Here is an 18,905-nt window from a genome sequence, read left to right as displayed (position 1 = left end):
GCACAAAACTCTACTTCCATACATCAACTTCTCAATCCCTCCTCCTGCACCCCTCTCTCTCTCACACCCCCACAAATCTACTCACACCATGGCTACTGATTATGGCGATGCAAAGTGTGAGTAGTTCAGGGCAGCCCAAGGCAACGACAAGAAGAAAAGGAGTGGCTCGGACAGATGAGATGAGAAATTCATAATTGCAGCGTAGTCCACATGTCAAAACTTAAAAGGAAAAAAATGTTTTGGTATGCCAAAGAAATGTGGAAATATTTTGCAACTTCTGCAGCCTGTGGGATTTATTTTTAGGACAAAACAGGGTGTGTACCTCTTCACTGTCTTTCTCCAAGTTTTATAAATATACAATATATATTTACCATGTATGTTTGTCATTAAGCCATAGAATAGTCTGGTAGAGACATACGGCTATCATAAGAGTACACTGGGTATGAGGCCTCTTGAGTACTGAGAATGGATGTGTGTTGCTCTGTTAAGTTTTTACAATTAATACTTCCAAATGAATTTTAATTAGAAGAGCATAAACACACAAAGTCCATTTTTTAAAGTCACTAAAGAATGTTTACATTTACACAAATGCCAGAGCAATCTTTAGCTTCCCACAGCTTTACATCTTGTTGCCTCTCAGCCTTTTCAACTTTTGTCTCTTCTACTGTGCTGCCAAGGACTATTTAGTGGGACTTCATTTGGGTGTTGGGTGACCACCAAACGCAGCAATCTAAAAATCAGCACTGCTTCCTCCACCCTTATGACAAAGATGAGGGGAGAAGCCCAGCTCGGGGAGGAGCTGCTGTCCTCCCCATCTCCATAGTGTTTGATGCTGAAGTTGCCCTGTGATCTCTAGAGTTCAGGCTGCTCCTCTCTGGCCAGGTGGCCTTTCAGCTCCTGTTGGGGTTCCTGTAGTGCAGGCCTCCCAAATCTGGGACTTCTTCAGCCACATATTTGTCACTGAACACATTTGACTACCTGGATTGTTTTTGCTCTCTGCCAGTCCAAAGCCAAAAAACAAAACAACCCCCCCCCTTTCTTAATTTTCAAAAAGGGAGACTCTGGCAAGCCCCACACTAGCCACAGAGGATTCACACTTGATCTAAAAGTACTGATGATGCAGTGGGACTTGGGAGAAACTGCATGCACAGACAGGTAGATAAAGCGCTGAGAGGCTCATTTTCCCTTCCATTTCTGCAAGAGATCCCACATTTGCTCCCAGTGAGTTAGGAAACTAAATTACCACCCAACAGCTGAATCACTTAATCATTATCCAAGATTAGACATCTTAATAGGAATTAGAATACTGTGGGCTGGCTATGATCCTGCTAGAGTGTGTGCTGCATCAAGAGGAGTGAAGATAAATAATGTATCTTCCTGCCTAAAATAGCAAGCTTGCAGCTAATTAATCCATTCATGCTAGGATCTGTCCCAGGATTCAGGCCACAAGTAGGAAAAAGTTAAATTGTCAGAAGTTCTACATACACCTCTACCCCGATATAAAGCGACCCGATAGAACACGAATTCGGATATAACGCAGTAAAGCAGCGCTCGGGGGAGGCGGGGCTGCGCGCTCCGGCAGATCAAAGCAAATTCAATATAACGCGGTTTCACCTATAACGCGGTAAGATTTTTTGGCTCCCGAGGACAGCGTTATATCGGGGTAGAGGTGTACTTCTGCAACAGAAGTGGATATTCAACTGAACCAGGGAATATTATCACATCCAAAACTTCAACAGCAAAAGTTAAGAAACACTATTCCTCCCCATTTGGTTACCATACTGGGATACCATCAGACTTCACTCACCCTACAATCTTATTATAATTAAAAGCAAAAATGTTTTAGTATATTATTCCAAAACAGTCAAAAAGGCAAGATGACAATGTTTATTAAAGCATTTAACTAATCTTATATGCTGAATTCTAATGTGGGTAATTGTACAACACCCTGAGATGAGTATAAGAGTTGATAAATATAAATGGTAGGAATAAATAAAATTCTTAATGACAGGGATTTAACTAAGACAGATATAATCAAGACAACACTCAGCAGTAGGAGATCCTAGAAGAAACTGCAGCAGTTTTGCTCTGTGTTTTACACTGACCATTAATAATTTAGAATATTTTTCACCTTGTACCTGTACAGATAGTCAAATACTGGCACTTACAGCATCTTATCAGAGATCCATAAAACTCTACAAATGTGGGCAAACTATTAATTTTACAAATGGGAAAACAGACACAGGCCAAGGTATCTCAGCAAGGTTGTGGCAGAGCCTCAGCCAGTGACTTCACTGAAAGTATGACAATTTAAACCATTTAAAAATTTCCCTTTCTAACTTTCAACTCACCTGGTCTGGGAACTGGACAGTGTTGCCTCTCTTATAACAGAGATCTAATAAGCCTCCTGCTGGTGGTGACTGGAATACTGGTGTGACATTCAACATCAGCAGTATAAGAAACAAGTTACTAATCTCTTCTTTAGCATCAAGAAAATGGCAGAATTTTTGTAAAAATTTTTTTTAATAAAAATCTATTTGCAATTTCAAGCGACTAACTTATGTTCAGACTTTCAAATGTATTTAAGAACAGTACTTAGAAAATCAGTTCTGCCTTCACTTGCCTGCTAGGACCGGTACTCAGGCTTCTGCTTCCTTGAGAGTTTGACCATACTAATCTCCAAAGCAAAATATGGAGCTTTTCCTACACTAATTAAGGTGCCTATGTTAACTGTTAAGGAAACTAAACAGAAAAATGAATCAAAGTCTTGACAAGTAAGTGAAAGAGGAACCTTTTATATATTTATTTGAAATATAACTAGAGGAATATAAGACAGTCTTCATATGCATAACTTAAAAGGTTTGCTACCTAGCTTTAACTGATTTAACTTTAAGCTTTTCAATTCAGTATAGAAACAAAATGTTGAATGTCTTCCAATTCAACTTTTATTAAAGCAAGACAGACTTGTTCAGATTGGGCCCACATACAGATACTGTTGGCACAAAATCATTTTTCAGCCACTTGAGGTAGTTCAAATAAACAAAAGCCAAGTTTGGTCACGAGCTTTCTTTCAAATACAATGGTATTGAGAAATGTTTTTTATTCTGAGGATTTCCAATACTGCCCTGAGAAAAATAAGTGCAACTTCAAAGGAAAAAAAAGTTACAGCAACCAAGTTGTACTTTTGTATATCTTTATTTAAATAAATTAGAAAAATGCTTATAGAAAAATATATTAAAATACCCAGGCTGGTAAATCTACAATTCTCCATTATTTGAAGAAATCTGTATAGTTTTCACTACTCATCAAAACTGCTTACACTGAAGCTTTCGTACTTTAGAAACTGTGTGTGTCGGTGGGTGCTTGTTGGGCAGACAGATGTTTGTGCATATCAACAGCAAAAAGTAGAAGACAGAAGAGGGTACTACTGTTGGTGTGTGATCTCTCTATTATATCCTTCTTGACATAGCAGCATTTCAAGAGGATCTGCATCTCATCCACATTTTAGCCACTAAAATAAAACATTTATTAATGGCTAAAAGAGACAAAAAAATTGTGAGTGGCAAAGAAAAAGAAAGCAAGACCTGGAGTCTTCCCAGAGTGCCAGTATCACCTAGATTATGATCTTTATATTGGATACACAGCTTTTATAATAGACATAGGACATTTTCATTCAAATCAGAACAATCTTTACAATTTTTCTAAAATATACTAGCACAAGAGAAAACTGCTTTATTCCCAAGGCAACTTTTTCCATTTTACAGATCAGACAAACTTTTATCAGGTAAGTATTTTGCACACACATCTAAAGCCACGTAAAACGTATTGAAGTGTTTAGTACTGAAACCATTCAGAGTGTCTGCTATACCACTGCTACTCTGCAGGATGGGATTAGAAGCACAAACTGTCCTCTGAACCAGGATAACAGATTAATCCGTTGCTCTGCTATTAATGCATCTATGGTCTGAATTTTCAGGTAAATGCACCCCCATACTCTGTAGGATGTTAGAGGCGGGTCCTGCAAGTCCAGCTTGAGCACTATATGATTCCAGCAGGTTAGTCACTAGGTTCAGATCTACATCCACAGGTGTCAAATCAGTATCTCCTGCATCAGAATCATCTTCTAAGGCGCAGTCAGCATCTCGAGACAGAGGTTCTTTAGCAGAACTAGCCTGTAGCACATACAGAGAGTAAATTTTAAAGACAAATATTTGATTACATGTAGGTTCTTTATGACAATCACTGGTGGTACATGGTGAAAAGCAACCATAGTGGGAGAAGCTCCTGACTAAGACAGCAGGGAAGGCACAGACTGATCTATGAAACTACCAGAATTACTCTTCACAATCAAGGCAGGGGAGAAAAAAAACAAACCCACCACAAGTGAGTTAAGCAGATAGTTTAGAAGCCAAGTTAAAGTCCAGTATGTCCCACACAATCATGGAGGGCAGGAGTTCATGAACCAAACAATCACACTATCAGAATCATCATGCAGAAGAAGAAGTCCCAAGAGAAGGATATGGAGAATTATTATGGAGAAATAAAGCCAGGATTTGAAGCTACTGTGGAAGCCAAAAGTTTAGCTTTTTTATATACAGAATCAGTCTAGTGGTATAGCTACAGCACACATTGTTTGCACACAGGATATTTCTTTGGAAAGAGTTCATCTCTGAGCATGTGCATCAGCCACGTATGCTTAGATTATTATTCTACTCCCTACCTCCTCTTTCACGGAAGGAGATAAATTACAAAAACCCAAAGCATACATACCACTTTCCTTGGGGTGACGAAGCTTTTACCAACATTGGTGTGCGTCAGTTCGCAGTCCATGTCATCCATGTATGATCTGAGACTTCCTATCATTTTGTTTGACAATGCCTTTTCCTCTTGACCATGGGCTTCAGAATCCAAGTCTTCATCGCTGTCCAAGAACTCAAACTGCTCCTCCTCATCCAGATCATCTGAGTCCAGCTCTTCTGAGTCTGCGCCTATATACAAATCAAGTCAATGCAATGTATATGGATGGCCAGGAAACAGAGTAGCAAGTTAATAAAGAAACTAGATCTCACCTAATATTCTGTCTAAAGCATTTGTAAAAGAGTCAACATCAAAGGTGACACAGGCCTCAGCAGGTGACCTGAAATTTAAGAACAATTACTCCATAAATCCATTCTCTTGTACATCTGGTGTGGTATCCTTGGGCAAGAACATTTGGCATCAACCATGGCAGAATTAGGAGTGAAAAGTTTGGGGTGTTGGACTGGTGATCTAGTGGCAGTGCAATACACTGCCATGCTCAAGGGCTTAGCCCTAGGACAGCAGGTGCTGAGAGTGACACGGAAAGTCGTGCACATGGAAAGCTGACATGGAGTGGGGAGGATAGTGAGAGTCTCACATTGCTCCCTGTTGGATGAATTGCGTGGCCATCAACCCAAGGAAGACATGATCAGTATTCTTTTGGGGAGAAGGGGAGGCATGCTATGCTATGCAGAGCCTTCAAAATGTCTGGGATTTGGAAGACCTGCCTGGGAAAAACACCCGTGGGCTTGATTTATCCAAATATGAGATCAGAATATTGTTTGAGAGAGAATCTTAAAAAAAAAAAAAAAAAAAAAAAAAATCAGCTTCTCTGAATGTGTCAGACATCTGCACACATGATCAAAATCAAGTTCTTACACTTTACAGTGGGTAAAAATAAGGGGAGTGGGAACTGATGAGGCTCTAAATTTGTTAATAGATGTTCATATGTAGGATTATGCTTCTAGTCTTAGTATTAATATAGCTATTTAAAAAATTCACAACAGTCCACTCAAAATAGCCAACTCTCAAGCTCTTAAAGATAAGGACTTGCTACACATTCTCAACATCCATAATGCTGAAACAGAACCACCACTGCACCTTATACTTACTTGTAAGTAAGAGGTGGCTGTTAATGTTTATGCTGAATATCTTGCTCAGTGTAACAAGAAACTTAGCAGCTGTGTTACTGTCAAATAAGCAAGTGAGAAAATACTGAAACACCCACAGTGAGGATTTTTTTCACTCTTTGGGCTATGTTTTGGAATGTGCAGCACTTCCTTATTTTTGTTAGATATAAGAAAGTAGGTGTTACACACTGATACCACACTGCTGTTCTGCACTGCTTACTTGGAATGATTACTTTTATGAATTCTAAGGTATTATGCTAATGTATGGTCTCCATCTTAAGAGGTCTGGCACGCCCAACATAGCCATAAATTATAATTTTGTCTATGTGCAGCCTGATTAGGGACATTTTTAGTAATTCTCTGTGGTTAGAAAAGTTCACAATACACAATAAGACAACCATCCTCAGATGTATACAATCCAAAGAGCCCCAATGTTGTTCAACATGTTATAAAAGTGTATATAAACTAAGAATGTAATTCTGTTTCAGGGTTCTAGTGACATTAACAAATCACTCAAGCTTAGCTATGCTGGCTTGAAAAGCTGAATCCTTATCAGAATTGCAGCATTACTAATAGGGTTGCAACATAAAAGAGCAATGCACTACATACACCATGCCAGATATTTAAACAAATACCATGGAGTTTCTGCTCCTTCATGTGTTGAGACTTTAGATATAAAAGCCTTCATGCTTTCAGTGACCTCTGCCAAATCATACTTCTGATCTTCCTCATTTGAGGGAGGAATTGACTCATTTCTACCTGACGCCTCACTCAGGATCTGATCCAGATCATCTGGAGAGATCTCCAACCAACCATCATCTGAAATAACAGAAAGGGAGCATATTTGTCAACCTACAAGTTCAAATTTGGAATACGGTCACTTTAAAATGGGGGAAATATTGATCAGCAAGATGAATGTTAACACAATGCCTACTTATTGTAAATCATGAATACTTTATATGGAAATTCTGAAATGTTTGATAATGAGAAAAGCTATAAAGGGGTTGGTGGAAGAGGTAACTTGACAAATACGTCTGACACCATTTTATCACACTGGGCCAACAGACCAGCTCGTATTTGGTGGCTTACACAAAACAAACTGGTTGTCCAAACTAGTAGAGAGTTCTCCACTAGCAAGATCACAAAAAAGCTTGTGGCAGTCTCAGGACAAAGGTTGAAATTGAATATACATGGAGACTGAACTTCTGTAGTCATTTGTTATATAAAGAGCAGTGCCTAATTTCCCATGACACTACCTTCACTCACCATCTTCAGGAGGAAGACTGGCAGCTTCTTTTTCAAGTTCATCCAAATCAAAGGACGTCTGTAGCAAGGTCAAGATTTCTTCACCTGGACTCATAGCAACAGAGCTAAAAGAAAAAATCCCCCATATCTGTAAAATCCCATGAAATCTAATTGAACATACAGACATTAACAATAGCAGTTTACAGTAACTCTTACCTTTCAGGTTTGATAGACTGCTGGAAGTAATTCTCTGCCATATGCAGCTGGTCCAGGTACTTAGCAGATCCTTCCAGTTCTCCCTATTTAAAACAGGTCATCAACACTAGTGTATCAAATCCTCCCTCAACTTCCTTTTCATAGCAGTGTCCAGAGGAACTGCCACTAGTAGTGAAATGGGGATGAATATCACAATGCAGTTTCCTTGCTTAGTTATTGGTAGGGCCCTACCAAATTCATTGGCCATAAAAAATGTGTTACGGACCGTGAAATCTGGTCTTTTGTGTGCTTTTACCCTATACTGTACAGATTTTACAGGGGAACCAGCGTTTCTCAAACTGGGGGTCCTGATCCAAAAGGGAGTTGCAGGGGGGTCACAAGGTTATTTTATCCTTACTTCTGTGCTGCTGCCTTCATAACAGGGTGGCCGAAGAGTGGCAGCTGCTGACTGAGGGCCCAGCTCTGTAGGCAGCAGTGCAGAAGGGTAGCAATACCATACCATACCATCCTTACTTCTGCACTGCTGCTGGCGGCTGCTCTGCCTTCAGAGCTGGGCTCCTAGCCAGCAGCTGCTGCTCTCCAGCTGCTCAGCTCTGAAGGCAGCGCTGCCACCAGCAGCAGCGCAGAAATCAGGGTAGCGGTATCACAACCCCCCTACAATAACCTTGTGATCCCCCCCCCAAAAAAAACCAAAATACCCCCAAAAACCCCCTTTATGGGTCAGGACCCCTACAGTTACAACACCGTGAAATTTCAGATGTAAATAGCTGAAATCATGAAATTTATTATTTTTAAAATCCTCTGACGGTGAAATTGACCAAAATGGGCCGTGAATTTGGTAGGGCCCAAGTTATTGGTTTGCATATACTGGCTCTTTAGGAACAAATCCTACTTAGTGCAGCCTGGAGTAAACAGGAGCAATTAAGCAGTGACCGTAACAATGGTGGTTTGTAGTGTTATTGTAGCAGTGTTGGTCCTAGAATACTAGAGAGACAAGGCAGGTGAGGTAAATCTATTATTGGACCAACTTCTATTGGTGAAAGAGACAAGTTTTGAGATTACACAGATATTACCTCATGCATCTAGTCTCTCTAGCAACAATGAGGTAAATTATACTACTTTCCCCACTTACACACAAAGTAGAGGGCAGAAAATGGGCATACGTTTTGCTAATAGTAGGGCATGAATTAAAAAGCAAAGAAAACATGCCAAAAAATGTTATGCAGCAATATAGTTGATCTTACACACAAAGAAACCAGGAAATGCAAAGTTATGGTTCCCACAGCAGCAACCACACTGAATATATTAATATATAACAAAAAAGAGGCAGGGTTACAGCTGCTGTGAGAACCACAGATGAATTTCCTGATGTTTGCACATTTACATTCGTAAGTGTGGCGTTGCAGGAATGTACTTTTTTTGCATTTAATAATATTTTGCAAACATTCTAAAAAGGTTAGGACATGTCAACTTAAACTATAAGCCAAGGAATGACAGGTCAGAATTAGGAGAGTTTTGTTTGTTTGTTTGTTTTTGTTTTTTTAAATCATCAGCAGCAGAAGACCAGAGGGATCAGCGTGCATGATGTTAAATTCCAAGTGTGGAATTTAAGTATATTTGATTTGTGAAACAAAATCATTACAAAACTATATTCCCAATACATTTACTATTTCATATTATTGTTTTCAATATATACAAATAAAAGCACTTGCATGTAACAGCACTTGTAATTTTGGCTTCCTTCAAGTCTATCCTCTCATTCATGGTAGGTAGGAGCTCATCCCCAAATCCTACAATGTCTTTTCATTTGTAAAGACATTTTATTCTAAACTATTTGGTGGGGTAGAGGAAAGGAAAGAAAAGGTACTGTATACAGAATTTAGGAGTGGTCTCTCCCATGACATGAGCTTATCTTTCATGATGAGAGGAATTATGTCCCTCAGCCTCTACCTAAAATCTGCTGTAAATTCTGCCCGAAATTTGAAAGCTGGTTTTGTTTTTCCTGAGTTATACAAAGAGAGACAGAGACAGTTCCTTACCTTGAAATAATTATTTGTCTTCAGGGTGTTGAGGAAACTGGCCCAAAAGGGGGTGTTTAATACTTGCCTCTTGGAATCAGGAGAAACTGTATTGCACTTGGAGCATAATATTTCAAAGCCATGAGCCTATATAAGAGATGCAGGAAACATAGGTTCTTAAATATGACACGTTTGTTGAAGTTCGCTTTAAATGACTGCACAAAGAACTCAGTAGTGGTAAGCTCCTGACTCTGTCACGAGATAAATGATTTGATGCCTGCTCCCCGGGACATGATAGCCTCAAAGTACCGCAGAGGCAGAGTTCTCAACTTCCAGAATAGCAAGGAGGTGGCCCATGACCAGGGATCCTAGAAATCCATTTGCTGCAAGGAAAAAAGTGGAATTTTTTTTTTTTTTTAAACAGAATCCTTTAGTTCTTTACATTTTGTGGGAAACGATATATATATATATTTATTAGTAGAACCCCAATTATCTGATCTAATTGGGACTGGGGCCAGATCGGATAATCAAAAATTCAGATAATCAGGAGAATAGGTAGGGCTTGGACTGTCAGCCCTGGGTGGCAGGTCTTTGGCTGTCACCTTAAAAATTGTAAATATATCAATAAAACATTGTGTTCAACTGATATCTATATATATTGTGGCTAGAGAAACTAAAGTTCAGCAATTCATTTCAATTGCAGAAAAAGATGGATTTTTATGGGATTTTTTTTAAATCAGAGCATTTTGGGGTTATCATCATGGAAAAGTAGGATCCCTGCCCATGACACTCAGCAGCAATCCTAACAAATGATTAAGATGTGTTGACAGGCTTCAAGAGGAGGCCCATCTATTTCTCCTGGGCTGCAAGGACAAAGGAGATCTTTCATCTTCACAAAGGTTTCATTTCCATTTTCCTAGAATAAAACTTAGTTTTTCAACAAAGACAATATGGTGGTAAGAATATCTGGATCCTTCTGGTACAACTTCCAGTGGAGGAGATGCACTAGTAACCAGTTATGGGTTCCTATTTTTCTAGGACAGACAAGACTCCTGCAAGAAGAGTGGAAGATTCTCTTTAATGACTTGGGAGAAGCATAGCTGGGAACTAGATTGAGATTGGGGGAGGGAGAGAGTAAAGTTTGAGAAAAAGGAATGGATTTACTTAAAGGGTAAGTACTTGGAGGAAATACCCGTGCCCAATCTGTAAAAACAGTCCTCTACAGCTGTCTGATACAGCATCCTTTTGGGGATGTAAGTTGCTGTTTGGCTCCAAGTTCTCTCTGTAAGCAAGCCAGGGGAAAATAAAGAGGCACCCCTAATGATTCAACCACCCCCCAAAATATGAACTAGAGGGGAAAACAAAAACAAAACATAAGTGTAGGAGACATGTAAAAAAAGACATTACCAGTTTCATGCCTAGCTCATGTGCTTTGTATTGATGGTGTACAGGAGAAGGCAATGTATATCCACTGCGTCTGTCTGGAACAAACTTCTGCTGCATTAATTGTGCATATAAACATTTAGTGAATGTGACCTGTAAATATCAAAATTAAAAATAAATATACATATTGTAGCATGATTTTCTAGAAGAGATACCAACTTAAATAAAAAGCCATACTTTTGTCTGAATTTTATTTTACACCTGCAGTTGTTAAAAGTAACACTTACAATGTTAATTAAAGATTGGTGATTTCCCCCCCATTTTTATGTCATAATTCCAATATCCTCCTTCTGGGAGCTGGATGACTTCAGTGAGGCCTTATTGTATAAATAAAGTCAGCAGGTGGCTTCTTAGAGGCCTCACTCTGGTGAAGAATGGGGTTGGGAGCAATGGAAGGAAGAAAAAAAGAGTGGCAAAGTACCATCCACCCTGCCCAATAAGGTTTGAAAAAGGAGTTTCCCCTAGTTATTGGGGCAGAAAGAGAAAGAAAGCATAGATAAAAGGAATTTAGACTTTTTCTAATTTTAGGGTTGCTTTGGGGAAGGATGGCACAAAACTTTTTATAGTCTATAATCATCTAGTTCCCATTACTGTTTGACTATATAGTGGCAAGACACAACATTCCTAAAGCAAACAGTAATTCATGACTGCCCTCAAGAAAAATTAATTAGCAAACATACTGTTTTAAAATTGAAAGCCATACATTTCCTAACATGACTACAGAACAAACAAAAAGAACAGAAGTACTTGTGGCATCCGAAGAAGTGGGCTGTAGCCCACGAAAGCTTATGCTCAAATAAATTTGTTAGTCTCTAAGGTGCCACAAGTACTCCTGTTCTTTTTGCGGATACAGACTAACACGGCTGCTACTCTGAAACAGAACAAACAGTATATCCATCAATCAAGCAGTCAGTAGAATGGCAATAAGTTACAGGCAGAAAGATCACTTACTGAAGTCATAACACGTGTGTTGGGCAAGAAAGTTTTGAAAGGGCGACATGCTTGTAAGTCAATGGGATCTCGCAGATAAAAGGCCTGGACTGCTGCAGCTACCAGTGCAGGGCGATGCTTCAACACTACCACAATGCCCACTGGAAGGTAACAGTGGGCTTGGTGAAGGGAGGCCTGGACTTTCTCAGGATACCTGTGGCAGGCAAAAAACAAAAAATACTACAGACGTGACCAGCCATTTAATATAGGCCTGTTTCCTCTTTCATTTAATATCAGAATGTACATTATGCCAGATTATTAAAATACTCTGAAATCAAATTAGAATACTAGTCAATAATGTTTCTGCAATGTTTCTACAAAAGACTTGCATAGCCAAGCTTTTTTGACAAGATCAGTGAAATCCCATTCCCCACCCCCCTTTTTGGGGAAATGCATCATTTTGAACTAGCCTAACAGGCTAGCTGTATAGTTTCTTGGTAATAAGCAGAGGAGTCAAATTACAGTCATTTTGCTCAGCCCTAGTTTCATCTTCTGTGAAGGAATTTCTACCACCAATCCAGTGACCCTTACTGACCATTCCTGAATGCAAGTTGATGGTCTGAAGGACATTCTACTTCCGTCTCTCAGCTGAGAGCCCAGACACACACTTCTATGGAAAGGCCCAAAGTGCTGTCAGCCTTCCTGGAAGTCGAATGAAGAAATAGTGTTGTCCTTTTGTAAAAGACTGGAATTTAGCCCTGAACCACTGAGGTGTCAGAGCGGAGATCAGAATATAGCGTACGGGCCTAGCGTTGTTAAGGTCCCCCTCATAAGAATGCCAAAGAAATTAGCACAGATCTGTCAGGATAGGAGTAACCTCATCATAGTTAACAGGAAAATGGTTTAGATACCATGGATACTTAGATACGGGAGGTAAGTTCCCTAGATAGCTCAGTATCAGAACATTCTGGTAAAGAATATCAGAAAAAAATAATCCACATACCCACTGATGCGTTTATATACTGCTGTTCTAATAGATTTTGTGGCCAGGAAGTCCTCTGGGTGTGCAGACAATAGCATTAACGTCTGCAGGATTGTTGGATTGGTGGCAGGTAGCCAAGGCTCCTCTCCAGGAGTCTTTGGCTGTGGGATGATGCACAATTCTCCTTGGTGGAAAAAAACCTGACAAAATGTAACATGTTCGTTAGGCAAAATTTTGCTAGTATTCCATAGCAGTCAATTAATGAATGACTGGTGAATTTATACATAGTTAGAAAAACATTCTCCATGTGAAGGGATGGTTAGAGAGGATCAAAATGGCACATCAGAAGGAACATCTATATTCACACATAGATTAATGAATTTATCTATTAGATGGACTTTTTTGGATTTCTCCAAACTACAGAGAACACATTAGAAATTAGGAGTATGAGAAGAGAATTGATGCAAGAAGCAGAAGTTGAGGAAAGGAGGTAATTATTCAGAGAGCCTCATTGGGTGCAGTGAAGACTCATGACTCAATCATTGATTCAGAACAATTCTGACAGCAACAGGTCCAGTCAAATGAATTTTTAATTTATTTCACTTTCTTTAACAGCACAAATAGCATGCTTGGTCTTCTATCAGAGGTCTCCTCACTTAGAGAAAGGAGGTAGGGAGGCTTAGGATCAAATCTCAGTACTGACACTGCCTGGCTGTGTAATCGCTCTGTGTCTCAGGGTACGTCTTCATTACCCGCCGTATCGGCGGGTAGCAATCGATTTATCCGGGATCGATATATCGCGTCTCGTTAAGACGCGATATATCGATCCCCGAACGCGCTCACCGTCGACTCCGGAACTCCACCAGAGCGAGCGGCAGTAGCACAGTCGACGGGGGAGCCGCGGCCATCGATCCCGCGCCGTCTGGACCCCAGGTAATTCAATCCAAGATACTTCGACTTCAGCTACGCTATTCGCGTAGCTGAAGTTGTGTATCTTGTATCGATCCCCCCCCTAGTGTAGACCAGCCCTCAGTTTCCCCATCTGTAGAACAAAGAACACTTCTCTCTCCTTGCTGAACATTTGTAAAGCACTTTTGATCTCCTTGTAAAGGAGCTAAAATAGCTCTATATATCCAAAGAAGGTTGCATGGTTTGTTTGTTTGTTTGTGGGGTGTTTTTGTTTTGTTTTTTCCAAATAAAGAGCATTCGGGAGAAAAAACAGCCCTGCCAATAAGTATCATTCCATCCTGTCATTTAAACTAAGTGCTGCCAAGACACTCACTTATATTTACTGATTATATAATATCAGTAGTGCCACACACAGGCTACATCAGCATTTACACTGTTTTATGTAATATTGGTATTATGTACCCAGAAGTTCCAGTAAATTTAAAGGTAAAACAAAAATTTTAAGCATGGTCTGTGTGATAGAACCATTTTGTGAGGAAAAAGTATGCTGGGTAATCACACTTGCTTAACTACTAGAGAATATTTCTTACTAACAAATTTAGATGACATGTATAGCTTCAAATGAATGGGATGTTAGAACACAATGTGTTCAACTGCTAAGCCTGTAGTAAGTTTTCGTGGTAGGCATAGTTATTAAAAAACAGAACAGAAGAAGGGTAGACTGTGGTCAAAGAGATCAAGCAGCTGATCACAAGACTCTGGTTCAGTCCAGAGATGCCTTTACAAACAATGTGCCAAGTGTAGATTTGCGATGGAGGTAGGAGAATAAGACAGGTCAACTAATTTCATTTGTAGCTTAAGCTGGGATTTGATTTTAAGTCTGCAGGGGTAAAAGAATACTGCAATGAACTCAATACATCATTGAGTCACCTGCCCACTTGCATGACAATTTCACCTACCCGATTGGCACTATTTTCAGGTGTTAACCACTTTGGGAGGAAGTCAGCTGCTTCTATCAGCAGGAACTCACCATCATTGTCATCAACCCTAACCAAATAGAAATCAGTGTCTTATTAAACATGGCCCTGTATAGCACAATGACAAATAATTATCAGTTACTGTTTCAGCGAAAGGGGGCTTCATCGCTTTAAAAAAATAAAAAAAAAAACACCCCACATTCATTGTTAAAGATTTTTTTCCCTCTTAAGCCTCTAAAACAAGACAGAAATGTACCATTACATGGTTAGAGGTTTCAGCTGCCTGTTTCTTTTAGGAAAGGCATTTCCCCTTTTACTTAGCCTTAAATACGGTTTCCAGAAATTTTTTTTTTTTGCACGTTCCTATATGGAAGTCACCTAATGTTTCCTCCACTTGAACGAGTTCTTTCATTGATAGTAAGTTACGAGGTCTGCAAAATTTTTAGTCACATTTGTATTATGAACAAGAATAGGACTCATTTCTTAGGGCCATGTACACCTCTACCTCGATATAACGCTGTCCTTGGGAGCCAAAAAATCTTAACGCGTTTTTGATATAACGCAGTTTCACCTATCTTGCTTTGATCCACTGGAGTGCGCAGCCCCACCCCCCCGGAGCACTGCTTTACCGCGTTATATCAGGTCACGTTATATCGGGGTAAAGGTGTATTAGGAAAAGATTGGAAACATGCAATATGCTCAAGTACAGTTTATATAGAAACATAATTAAGAACAAGACTGGGGAAATATTATTTCTACACACAGATGCTGCAATGTCAAGCACTAACCATATTGTATTCTGGTCACCCTAAAAGGCACTTTTATTTCATCTATCCTAGAGGAGAGTAAAATTTAAAATTAAGAAGATATTGTTATATAGTAATCCTAAAATTCAAACTACAGAGATTCGTATTCTCCCTCAGGCCCTGGTACACCAAAGCACTTAAGCACATGCTTAACTAAGTTCAAAGGGACTATGCATGTGCTTAAAATTAAGCACATGATTACGCACTTTGCTGAATTGGGCCCTCAATGAACAGTCTATAGAAAGACCAGCAAAAGAGACAAATTACTTGTGTACTTTTCTGAACATACTAACAGTGGGCAACTCAACTGCTAATCTCTTTTCCCTTACTTTCTCCTACATGACAAGAAACCATTAGTACAAAGCCACTACAATGATTTCTATTTTCAATAAATACTTCACAAACTCAGATGTCTGACACGAACACTGGGGCCAGGTCTACATTACAGACCTATATTGGTATAAGTATGTTGCTCCAGGGTGTAAAAAATCCACACCCGAGTGACGTAATTATATTGACCTAACTCCCCATATAGACAGTGTTATGTTGATGAGAGAGTTTCTCCCATTGACATAGCCATCACCTCTTGAGAAGGTGGATTAACTATGCTAACAGGAAAAGCTCTCCCATCAGCATAGGAGCATCTTCACTAAACCAATGCAGCTGCGCCGACGCAGCGTTTTAAGTGTAGACCTGTGATCCAGCCTACACGTACTGAAGTAAATGGTAAGATTCCAGTTAACACTTTCAAGCTGTTTTAGAAGGAAAAGTTATTTGTCTTTTGTTTTCCCCATCTTGACAACAGAAAAATGTTTTTGAAAAAGCAATCTAATATTATCCTGGTGAGGTTTAGAGTACAGCAATAGCTGTCATTGAAGGAGCTTAAAAGTTTTTAATTTACAGTTTCACAAAACACTGAAAATGTGTTAGAGGTACCTTGCTGCTAATTCTGGAAACTTCTTTGTTATTTGCTGTATGAGGTACACAATAAACCATTCATCTTCAATATTATCTCCAAATTTAGTCACACCACCAATATGTGCAGGGATATCTCCTGGGAGGAGGGATTAAAAAAAGAATTCAAGACAGAAGTTAAGCAGTATCATCTCTATTAATGGTCTGTAAAACATGGTCAATCTATTCACTATGTATCAGAGGAGTAGCCGTGTTAGTCTGTATGCACAAAAACAACGAGGAGTCCGGTGGCACCTTAAAGACTAATGCCCAAATAAATCTGTTAATCTTTAAGGTGCCACCAGACTCCTCGTTGTTTCAACCTATTCACTATGTCAGCGGTTCTCAAACTTTAACAACCCGAGGACCCCCATTTTGATTTATAATTTTTCAGGGATCCCCAAGCTCCCCCTGCCCTGCTCAGCCCCAGGCCCCGCCCTCACTCTACCTCTTCCCCCCAGGCCTCCCTCCCGCTCCCTCCGTTGCTCGCTCTCCCCCACCCTCACTCACTTTCACCAGGCTGGGGCAGGAGGAGATGCGGGATGCAGGCTCTGGGTGGGAGTTTGGGTACAGGAGGGGGTGCGGGCTCTGGAAGGGAGGTTGGGTGTGGGCTTTGGGCTGGGGTGTGTGGGGGGGTGAGGGTTGCGGGCTCTGGTCAGGCGGCGCTTACCTCGGGCATCTCCCGAAAGCAACCAGCACATCTCTCTGGCAGTGGTTCTTAGGCGGGATGGCCGGGGGGGGGGGGGGGGGGGGGGGAGGGTGTCTCCAAGCGCTGACCCTGCCCACAAGCACCGCCCCCACAGCTCCCATTGGCTACAGTTCCCAGCTAATGGGAGCTGCGGAGTCGGCGCTTGGGGCGGGGGCAGCATGCAGAGACCCCCGCTGGCCACTTCCTGGAGTAGCGCCATATTGTATTCACTGGACCCAGGGCACGCAGGGAGCCTGCTTTAGCCCCGCTGGACTTTTAGCACCTAAAATCTCCCGGGTTGGCTTCAGTAGGCTCCGGGAGATAGAGGGAGGGGGAGGAGTTGATCAGCAGGGCCCACGGACCCCCTGGAGTACCCTTGGGGACCCCAGTTTGAGAAATGCTGCATTATATAGCATAATTGGGAGTGGGGAGAAATGGGACAGAACATGACTCAGTAGTTGAAATGGTGAATGTTTTGTGCTAGTAGTTCTGTTAACAGCAATATCAAACAGAAAGAAAGCAAGATAAACAGCAGGCAACCTTAGTGAGAACTGTAGTACCAACACAACAAAATATGGAGAATGATTTGCAACTTTTCACTTGAGGAAAGGGGTTAAACTAACAATACTATAAAAAAAACTGAGTTTTCAGTGAACAAACTCATAACAGCTTCAGTTTCTCCTCCTCTTGGGCCCAAAGATATACAGACATCACTCAGTAATACCACCAGCATATTTTATTTTCATAGTAGTAGCCAGTCACTAAGCAGGTGGAAATCCAACCCTATACCAGATGAAAACAAATGCAGTAGTTTTACCTTTAGTAGGTTTGTATTTGAGATTAAAAGGTTGATTTTGCCAGATATAAGAAACTAATATTGGTGCAAACTGGACCAATATCCTCTCAATGTACTGCTGAAGAACTTCTCTGTGTTGGTCTGGGTCACCTGGTTCAAGAGGTATCAGAAAGAGTTGGTACTGCACTGCATCGTCTACAGTTGCCAATCTCAGCTCCCCTTCCATTCTGAACTTTTATAAAGTGTCCTTCAAAAAAACAAACCAAATAGATTCAATCATTCAAAACCAGTAAATATTAAGTAACCCATCCTCCAAAATGATATATTCAGCCATGTTATCAATTCAAAACATTCCTGACACTCTTCTGCATTGCCCCAGCCAGTCACATCTGATAAGAAAACCCTTTATTTACTCTATGGAGCAAACCAATTCTACAGCAGAGAGAAGACTTAAAAGTTGTCCCAAAAGAAGTATAAACAGGAGAACTCAGCCCTATTTCAGGCAATCTGTATCCAGAGCCATGGCAACGGGTGCCACAGACACACATCACGGTCATCCCCGAAAGAGACACTGGTCTGTCACCAACCTCCACCCCCACGCGGCCCCCATCACAGCCACAGAAGGGAGCGGGTCCCGCTGCCCTTCTCCGCGCAGGGCTAATGCCTCGCGGCCTCTTCTCCGCAAACTGCACCAGCCGCTTCCGACACCCCCGCGGCTACTGCGCCCAGCCCGGGACACCCTGACCCGACCAACCGCAGCGGCTTCCCGGGGAGCTGCAGGCGCAGAGCGCCTGGTGAGGGCCCCGGCGCGCGAGTGCGAGCGTTAGACCGCCCAGCCTGGCGCCCCCAGGGGAGTGCGGGCGGCCTAGGCCACCATCCACACGAGGCCGGAGAACGTGGGAAGCCCGATCGCGGAGGGCCACGGGCGCTACAGCCCGTAGCATTCTGCGCTCACCCCTCACCAGCCTGCGCGCTCCCTGCTGCGCCAGTCATCACCGCGCGCCCGCAGCAGCC

The 18,905-nt window shown here is 41.2% G+C and overlaps 1 protein-coding gene across 1 annotated transcript; it reads right to left on the bottom strand.

Annotated features, from left to right (window-relative positions):
- Nucleotides 1-2,806: 2,806 nt before the first annotated feature.
- ECD (ecdysoneless cell cycle regulator) lies at nt 2,807-18,901 on the bottom strand. The gene is made up of 14 exons (XM_065407519.1): nt 18,847-18,901; nt 17,913-18,138; nt 16,390-16,507; nt 14,630-14,717; nt 12,783-12,961; nt 11,801-11,993; nt 10,814-10,942; nt 9,428-9,553; nt 7,389-7,471; nt 7,194-7,297; nt 6,563-6,746; nt 5,070-5,137; nt 4,771-4,988; nt 2,807-4,172 (listed from the first exon to the last, which is right to left on the bottom strand). The coding sequence occupies exons 2-14, from the start codon at nt 18,115-18,117 to the stop codon at nt 3,930-3,932; spliced, it is 1,938 nt and encodes a 645-aa protein (XP_065263591.1). The 5' UTR covers nt 18,118-18,138; nt 18,847-18,901; the 3' UTR covers nt 2,807-3,929.
- Nucleotides 18,902-18,905: the final 4 nt, after the last annotated feature.

This window comes from Emys orbicularis, chromosome 7 (assembly GCF_028017835.1).
Source record: "Emys orbicularis isolate rEmyOrb1 chromosome 7, rEmyOrb1.hap1, whole genome shotgun sequence".
Classification (NCBI taxonomy): Eukaryota; Metazoa; Chordata; order Testudines; family Emydidae; genus Emys; species Emys orbicularis.
This window is presented reverse-complemented; position numbering and strand designations above follow the sequence as displayed.